General features: G+C 41.1%; 1 protein-coding gene across 1 annotated transcript; it reads left to right on the forward strand.

The window, feature by feature from the left end:
- The first annotated feature begins 7,316 nt into the window (after positions 1-7,316).
- On the forward strand, positions 7,317-9,403 carry LOC105053310 (GRAS family protein RAD1). The gene has a single exon (XM_010934410.4). The coding sequence runs from the start codon at positions 7,357-7,359 to the stop codon at positions 8,866-8,868; it is 1,512 nt and encodes a 503-aa protein (XP_010932712.1). The 5' UTR covers positions 7,317-7,356; the 3' UTR covers positions 8,869-9,403.
- Positions 9,404-9,765: the final 362 nt, after the last annotated feature.

Raw genomic sequence — 9,765 nt, forward strand, 5'->3', positions numbered from 1 at the left:
TTGTACAAGCTGTTCAAACTTTTGACCACTTGATGCATGTGATATGAATTTTCAAATTATATAATTTTTTTATATAAATAATTTGAAAATAGTAAATCATATTTAATGATTAGATTATCAATGCGGGATCCCCCATCATCCAATATAGATCTGATTGGATTTAAATAGAGTTCACTCTGGTGTAGCCAAGTTAACCTCTCCCCGCTGTCTCTTATGCATGTACGTATGTGTGTGTGTGTGGCTATCATATATAGTCACCGGATTTTATCGTGGGAGAGATTCTAATTTTTTTTGGTTTTCGGACGCCGGTGGTCGTCGCCGGCCACCGATTTGGGACCCTTGGGATGGCGGTGCGCTCTCCTCCGGCTAGCGGCTATTCCTATGCCGGCCAATCACCGGTCAGTCAATCGTACGAGGGGACCATGCGGTCCCCTGTTTCAGTTTTTTTCACCCAGGGAGGCCACGGGAAGAAGTAGAAGAAGGAAGAAAAAAAAGAAAAAGAAAAGGAAAAAGGAAAAAGAAAAGAAAAAAAAAAGAAAAAGAAAAGAAAAAAAGAAAAAAAAATAAATAATAAAATAAAAATGAGAGAGAGTTTCTCTCTCTTCTTTCAATCTGAACCCTTACTTTCTCTCTCTAGAATTGGACTTTCTCTCTCTACTTTTTCTCTCTAAAATTTTCTCTCTCTAGATTGTTTCTCTCTCTCTTGATGGATTTCTCTCTCCAAAGTTATCCTTCTAAGATTAGTATAGTGAAAGGCTTCATTTTGATGATTTTGATTGAGTTTAGGGAAGAATCTGATTCTAAGTGAGGTTTTGATTTGAGATTTGTTTAGATTTAATTTTAAATTAAAATTAATATAAAAATATAATTTTTGGATAATAGGCACTGAAGAATCTCCTAGAAATTAGTCGATCTATTCATTCAGTACTCTGTGAAAGGTAAGTAATGAATCATCTTCTCGAGATATTTCATATTTATTCTGAAAATAAATAATTATTTTCTAAAATTATGCATGATTTATGAAATTATATTTTGAAAGAAATGTGCTTTTGAAATATTATGGTACGTCGATTATGCACATGTTCAGTGAAAAATTATGATATATTATGATACAAAAGTATTTTGATACAGATCGAATTTATGCTCTCAGCCTAACTATGTTTCAGTGGGCCCCGCCAATAGGGATTATACGTTGGTACTCAGTGGACCCTGCCAGTGGGGGTTGTACGCTAGTATTTAGTGGACCCTGCCAGTGGAGGTTGTGCGCTGGTGTTTGTGGATCCTGCCGGTGGGGGTTGTACGCTGGTATTCAGTGGACCCCGCCAATGGGGGTTAAACGTTGGTCATAGTCGAGGCTGTTGAGTTACGAGTGTTTTGAAATCGAATCGGATTTATAATTATATTATATGTGAATATTTGAAAAGATTGGATTTGTATAAAATCAGCATGAAATATATTTTTATGTTTATTTGCAGCATTGTTCTTAAAAATTATATAATATCTGAAATATCTAGTTGAGATATTTGTTACTTACTGGGCTTCTAGCTCATTACCTTTCTTTCTATTTTTCAGATTCAGATAATTAATTACGAGCGTAGGAAGAAATATTGGGACAGAGCTTTTAGAGGCGAGATTTAGCATTGTCAACTTCATTGAACTTAGATCTATTATTTTATTTTTAGTAAAATTTTATTGGATGTAAGATATTTGATTTAATTACTTGAATTAAAGTTGAATAATAATTATTTGAATTTATTCCGCTGTGATGCATTGATATCGTGATGAGATGCCTTGCATGCTTATGAAGAGAGTTCTTCATAAGTATGCGGCAGTTGCTGCGACCTCCTGCTCGCGATCTCGGGCCGGAGGCATGACAATTAATATGGTATCATAGCATAAGTGGATAAATTATGACACATAGAATTAGACATAGTATGAGTGTAGGTGGGTAAACATTAGAAATATTGGGACGTTAAAGTATGAGCATCATAATAAACCCATCCTAACAAATAGATAAATGAATCTAATAAGGTTTTACTACTACAAGGTTATCATGCCTCCCCGTAGAATGATAAGAACTACTCAAGGAATTGCAAGAGAGACATCACAACCACGAGATGGTAACACTCTCCATCTGACTAGTGGCACCCCTCAGGAGGAGGGAGTTGTAGATCCTAATGGGAGTACTTCGAGAGCACGTCAGGAACCAGATATGGCTCAGTTAATGCAAACCCTAATCAGGATGGTACAAACGCAACAACAAATACAGCAGCAAATGCTTGAACAACAGCAGATACAACGAGATACACAACAACATCAGCATCCACCACCACAACATGGAGAGCAACCAGTACAACGGAACAATATTTCAGAATTTAAAAAGCTTGCTCCTTCAGCTTTCAAGGGGACTACTGAACCTTTGGAGGCTGATAACTGGATAATGGAGATGGAAAAGGCCTTCGCTGTCCAAGAGCGTCTTGATGAAGAAAAGATTCGATATGCAGTTTATTTACTACAAGGAGAAGCATACAACTGGTGTCAATGACTACAGCGCAAGTATGAACAAGACGGCGAAATACTTACCTGGGAAAGATTTCGGATTGCATTCTACGATTAGTATTTTCCTCGGAGTATAAGGATCCAAAAAGAGCAAGAGTTTATTTATTTGAAGCAAAAGGGTATGAGTGTGACTGAATATGAAGCAAAATTTACAGAGTTAGCAAAAATTTGCTCCGAGATTAGTGGATGGTGAGCTAGAATGTGTTCACAAGTTTGAGATGGGACTGAGAACTGAGATTCGAAAATAAGTGGTTCCATATGAAGTGACAACTTATGCAGATGTGGTAAACAAAGCACTGATAATTGAAAGAGAAGTCAATGAAGAACGCATGGAAAGGGAAAGAAAGCAAAGAAAGAGAGCAAAATCAAATGATACACAAGGGCAGAATAATAAAAACATCAAAAGTTCAGCTAAGGGAGGAATAGATAATAAGACTCAACAGATTGATGGTGAGCAGTGCTCCAAATGTGGTAAAAATTATGCAGACAAGAATTGTCATTGGAATACAGGTGCTTGTTTCAAATGTGGTCAGATGGATCATAAAATTGCTAGCTGCCCGCTAAATACTGAAAATCAAGTTGGCCGAAGAACTTATGAAGGACAACATAAGGGTGGTGGACAGATTTCTAAAACCCAGGGAAGAGTTTATGCGTTTACTCAACAGAATGCACAGGCTTGCAATACAATGGTGACAGGTAAGAAAAATTTCGAGGATAAAATTTATTTTTAGGAGGAAAGAATGTAACATCCGGCCCATTGGGCCTTAAACCCAGCCCACAAAAAAAAAATGAAGAAGACTCCCGCAGGGAGTCTTCTTCTCCCGACCGGCTCCTAATCGGAGTCGGAAACCTCATCAGAGAGGAGTCAAACTCCTCTCCTCCGGTTCTATTTAAAGGGGAGACCCTTCTCCCTTCTTCCTACCAAAGAATCCTGGAGCGAAATGGCGAAGATCGTCGAAAATCATTCGCAGAAACCGTCACTGTGCCCGCCGCAATTCCTCGCCAGAGAGGTCGCCGGAGCTCGAGGTAAGCATGTGGTTCTCTTCCTCTTTTCTCTCCCTTCCTTTCCGTGCCGGTGTGCACACTCGTCGGTGATCGGAGTCGCCGGATTTTGTCGTGGGAGAGGTTTCGATTTTTTTTGATTTTCAGATGCCGGTGGTCGTCACCGGCCACCGATTTGGGACCCTTGGGATGGCGGTGCGCTCTCCTTCGACTACCGGCCATTCCTGTGCTGGTCGATTGTCGGTCGGCCAATCGTATGAGGGGACCATGCGGTCCCCTGTTTCAGTTTTTTTCACCCAGGGAGGCCACGGGAAGAAGTAGAAGAAGGAAGAAAAAAAAAGGAAAAAGGAAAAAGAAAAGAAAAAAAAAAGAAAAAGGGAAAAGAAAAGAAAAAAAGAAAAGAAAAGAAAGAAATAAATAAATAATAAAATAAAAATAAGAGAGAGTTTCTCTCTTCTTTCAGTCTGAACCCTTACTTTCTCTCTCTAAAATTGAACTTTCTCTCTCTACTTTCTCTCTCTAAAATTTTTCTTTCTAGATTGTTTCTCTCTCTTGATGGATTTCTCTCTCCAAAGTTATCCTTCTAAGATTAGCGCAGTGAAAGGCTTCATTTTGATGATTTTGATCGAGTTTAGGGAAGAATTTGATTCTAAGTGAGATTTTGATTTGAGATTTGTTTAGATTTAATTTTGAATTAAAATTAATATAAAAATATAATTTTGGATAATAGGTACTGAAGAATCTCCTAGAAGTTAGTCGATCTATTTATTCAATACTCTGTGAAAGGTAAGTAATGAATCATCTTCTTGAGATATTTCATATTTATTCTGAAAATAAATAATTATTCTCTAAAATTATGCATGATTTATGAAATTATGTTTTGAAAGAAAAGTGCTTTTGAAATATTATGGTACGTCGATTGTGCACATGTTCAGTGAAAAATTATGATATATTATGATATAAAAGTATTTTGATACAGATCGAATTTATGCTCTCAGCCTAACTATGTTTCAGTGGGCCCCGCCAATGGGGATTATACGTTGGTACTCAGTGGACCCTGCCGGTGGAGGTTGTGTGCTGGTATTTAGTGGACCCTGCCAGTGGAGGTTGTGCACTGGTGTTTGTGGACCCTATCAGTGGAGGTTGTGCGCTGGTATTCAGTGGACCCCGCCAATGGGGGTTAAACGTTGGTCATAGTTGAGGCTGTTGAATTACGAGTGTTTTGAAATCGAATCGGATTTATAATTATATTATATGTGAATATTTGAAAAAATTAGATTTATATAAAATCAGCATGAAATATATTTTTATGTTTATTTGCAGTATTGTTATTAAAAATTATATAATATCTGAAATATCTAGTTGAGATATTTGTTACTTACTGGGCTGTCTAGCTCATTATCTTTCTTTCTATTTTTCAGATTCAGATAATTAATTACGAGCGTGAGAAGAAATATTGGGACAGAGCTTTTAGAGGCGAGATTTAGCATTGTCAACTTCATTGAATTTAAATCTATTGTTTTATTTTTAGTAAAATTTTATTGGATGTAAGATATTTGATTTAATTACTTGAATTAAAGTTGAATAATAATTATTTGAATTTATTTCGCTGTGATGCATTGATATCGTGATGAGATGCCTTGCATGCTTATGGAGAGAGTTCTTCATAAGTATGCGGCGGTTGCTGCGACCTCCTGCTCGCGATCTCGGATCAGGGGCGTGACAATAGCCTTAGCTCCTCTACTCCCCCCCCAAAAAAGGCTGATTCTATGCTATTCTGAACTAATTATACGCCTCTCTATCAAGTTCTACAGGATCTCTATTGCATACTTGGGTTCTAATCCTTATCCTGCATGCATCCTTTCATCATGTGCAACTTTGTTTGCAGGATCTCTATTGCATACTTGGGTTCTAATCCTTATCCTGCATGCATCCTTTCATCATGTGCAACTTTGTTAGACTGCAATAAGTTTTCCTCACATCCATTGTCTGATCTTGGCTTATCTCTCTGCCCACAAACTTTCAAGTATTAGATTAAATGCCTTTGATATTGAGAGTTGAAAGAAGCTTAGCAGCTTGGAAAAGCAAACTTCTTTCCTATGAGGGTAGGCTCACTCTTGTGAATGCAGTTCTAAACACCCTCCCTAGTATTTCATATGTATCAGTTTATGAACTTCCAACATGGGAGTGACAAATATGGAAGAGCATTTCTTTGGAAAAGAGCATACTAATTATCGAAATTATCTTGCTCAATGAACTGGAAACCTAGGGTAGGCAGGTTGCCTTGGTAAAGAAGCAAATAACTTGTATGAGTTGGGCAATGACCAGGAATCAGAACCCTGCTGGAGGTCTTTCTTTTATGAAAATGAACCCTGTTGAAAGATTTGCTTAGAAATATGCAAACTTTGAGCATTGCAAAGCACAAGAAAGCAGCAGGGAAAGTGGTCGTAATCCATGCATGCAAAACTTAATTTTCCACTTCCGATAGCTACCTTTTCTGTTTCTATTTAGAAAAGAGATGATAGTGAGCTAAGCCAATGTGGATTTGTTTAGCCAAGAAGATGGGAGAGATCAAAGTGTGATTTCTTGTCGGGAGTCTGCTTTGTGACGTAAAGAGATGAATTAATGGTTCAACCTCCCAATTATTAAAGCAAGAACTGCTGCATGCGAAGATATTTGTTTCAAAGCGTCAATCTGCAAGAACATTTAAACACACTATAACATATATTCAAGGGATGACAAGATTTATGATTTCTAATTTAAACCCAATGAAGGCAAAATAGGCAAATGGATACTCGCTAGAGAAGGCCTTCATGTTCACAGCTGACATATGAGAGTTGATCCTTTTTCTTCTTGAATGATGGAATCTGCCTTCGGCGGCTCGATGGTTAGGATACCATCTCTATGATGAACTATGAATGATGTAACCCAATTTAGATTCACGAAAATGACCGCAATACGGCAAAATGGTAAGCCTAGACATTATCTTTGAATATATCGAAAAAATATAAGAATATCCAAATTCCTTTGGGGCAGGTCTTAGAACAAGAATATTGTTAAAGATCCTGCGCCAAAAACCGTCGTAGCATAGAAAACATGACACCGATTGAACTTTTCGTGCGGCAAGACAACATGATCTTGATATGTTTAACAGCAGTAAAAGGTACGTTCTTGCTCAAACTTTAATTATTACGGGTATTGATCAACAAGATATCCTGTCTCCTTCCCAATCAGTAAGCATCCATTGGACGTCATACGTGACATCATGTCTGGCAGTGAACATGGAGCCTCTTGCCGAGATAGAGAATCTTTCGGTCATATGCTCAACAGCTGTAAGGTCATTATAGATGGCAGTAACTTGAGATTTGTTTAATAAATTACAGCAGATTGTTAATGGTTAATTTAGCTCTGTTTGCCGGCTACCTCTCATAACTATTATTTAAGTTTTGGTGCAGTCCAAACATATTAGAAGGTTTGAGACAAAAATTAGACTTCAAAATTTCGCAGTCTCATTGAGCTGGAGATGATCCTCCTATTTCTGCTTGCTGAAAAAGTTTAAAAGTTGCCAACTTTCACCTTGTTCTTTTCCTTCATACATATCTCTGCCTTCTCGGGAACTCCGGCATAACAATGCTATTTTAGCTGTTTTCTGGATGCTAGTGTGCTTCTTTCCACAAAGCATGGCAAAGTTGCTGTCAGAGTGGGGTCCATCTTTTGCTATAAATAACCTTCTGAGGGCTTGGAGGTGAGGGTCTTTGAAGCTGTGATAGCAGGAGACAAGTAGTGCACCTTTAGATGTCTCATGGACCCTACTTGCAGCTTCAACAGCAGCAACTCCAGCAACTAGCCTACAATGAGGAAGGAGAGGATGAGAATGGCCTTAAGCTCACCCTTTCTCACATGGCTAAGATGGCCCCCTACCCCTCCACTTGCCTCCTCCCAACTTGGGATCATTCCTTCCCCCTATCTCTCCCACCACCACCCTTGGAGCTCACCAGGCGATGCAAGAAACCAAGGATCAATTCTGATACCATGACACCAAACCAAGTCAACAATGGCAAGCAATCCAACCCCCTCCGAAAGCTCCAATTCCGGGACCATGTTCAAAATTACAAGCAAAAATTTGGAGTCCTGGAGGCTCTTGAGGAGCCGGTGGAAGGTGAGCTTGTCGAGGAAGGCGGCATGCGCTTGGTGCAACTGCTCATATCTTGCGCCGAGGCCGTCGCCTGCCGTGACCGGGCTCAGGCCTCGACCTTGCTCCATGAACTGAAGGCCAATGCACTGGTGTTGGGCACCTCCTTCCAGCGCGTTGCTTCATGCTTCGTCCAGGGCTTGTCCGACCGCCTGGCGCTGGTGCAACCGCTCGGAGCCGTCGGCATTATCGGACCAGCAACGGTCCCCGCCACGGCCTCCGGCAGGAAGGAGGAGGCCCTCGCATTGGCCTACGAGCTGTGCCCCTACCTCCAGTTTGGGCACTTCGTGGCAAATGCCTCCATCTTGGAAGCCTTTGAGGGAGAGAATTTGGTCCACGTGGTGGACCTGGGAATGACCATGGGCCTGCCTCATGGCCATCAATGGCGAAAGCTTATCGACAGCCTCGCCGACCGAACCAGCCCCCGGCCCCGGCGCATCCGCATCACCGGCGTCGGTGCTCAGGGCGATCGACTTAAAGCCATTGGCAATGAGCTCGAGTTCTGCGCTCAGAAACTTGGAATAAACCTCGAGTTCTTTGTCATCGAGAGGAACTTGGAGAATTTCAGCCCTGAGGACTTGGAGCTGGAAGAAGGGGAGGTTCTGGTCGTCAATAGCATGCTCCAACTGCATTGTGTGGTGAAGGAGAGCCGAGGAGCTCTCAACTCGGTGCTCCAAATGATTCATGAACTATCGCCGAGGGTGTTAGTCTTGGTGGAGCAGGATGCGAGCCACAATGGGCCATTCTTTCTTGGGAGGTTCATGGAGGCACTGCACTACTACTCGGCCATCTTCGACTCACTGGATGCGATGCTGCCGAGGTATGACACGAAGCGTGCCAAGGTGGAGCAGTTCTACTTCGCAGAGGAGATCAAGAACATTGTGAGCTGCGAGGGGCCGGCGAGGGTGGAGAGGCATGAGAGGGTGGACCAGTGGCGTCGCAGGATGAGCCGGGCCGGTTTCCAGCCGGCGCCGATCAAGAGGATGGCTCAGGCCAAGCAGTGGCTGGACAAGGTTAGGGCCTGCGAGGGTTACACCATTGCTGAGGAGAAGGGCTGCTTGGTGCTTGGGTGGAAGTCCAAGCCTATCATTGCGGCTTCATGCTGGAAATGCTAGATCACAGACTCGCATGGCTTTGAAACCGGAGACCTTCTAGTATGTGAGAGCAGTAGAATGACAGTCTTAGCTTATAAGCAGCAAACTCTGCTTCAGTTGGAGAGACTGGAGTGTGAGAGAATAAAAGAGCTCCACTAGGGTTTGGGCTCGTTGTTGAAGGTCATGTTTGCCTGAACAGTTGGAATAAAAGACTGGCATTTGCTCTTTGGTTACCATAATTGCCATTTTCTCATCTTCTGACATCCATTATACTGAGGACAAGCTTTGGCGCGACACTTAGATTGCTCTATTGTGATCTGGACGTTGCAAGTTTAAGATAAGAAATAGTCTCTCAGCATGTGAGGATTAGGCTACGTATATCTAACCCTTTCCATGCTGGGATGCCTCTCCTCAAATCTTTTGTATTGGTTACCAGCTACATCTAGCTGGGTTTATGATGTAATCTTCGCTTTCCTAGCAAAGTGACTCAAATTTTCAGAGAAATTCAATACTTCATATGATCTAGTGCTATCGATGTTCCAGGGTAAATTGCATCATTGTTAAGATTGCAGTCAAGTTGGACATTTTCTGAATTGTTTTTGAATGAAGACATTTTCTGAGTTGTTGAAAAGTTGGTGGTGGCCATGGAGCAATAGGAACAAGAGAATAATCCAGGAAATGAAATAGTGGGGTCCACAGTGCGGTTGCTCACTGTTGAAAAGTTCAACAAACAAAAAAATCTAATAGAGAAGGACTTGGGATATTCCAAAAGGCATCACTTCATCTTCCATGGAAACAAGATTCTAGCATTGCTCCTCCAGGTCATTATCCTATGATTCCAAGATGTGACAACCAGTTTGGGGCTGTCTGGTGGACAATTGGTATTGTCATGGAGGTGAGATAAACAGATTCAGACGT

Source organism: Elaeis guineensis, chromosome 10 (assembly GCF_000442705.2).
Source record: "Elaeis guineensis isolate ETL-2024a chromosome 10, EG11, whole genome shotgun sequence".
Lineage (NCBI taxonomy): Eukaryota > Viridiplantae > Streptophyta > Magnoliopsida > Arecales > Arecaceae > Elaeis > Elaeis guineensis.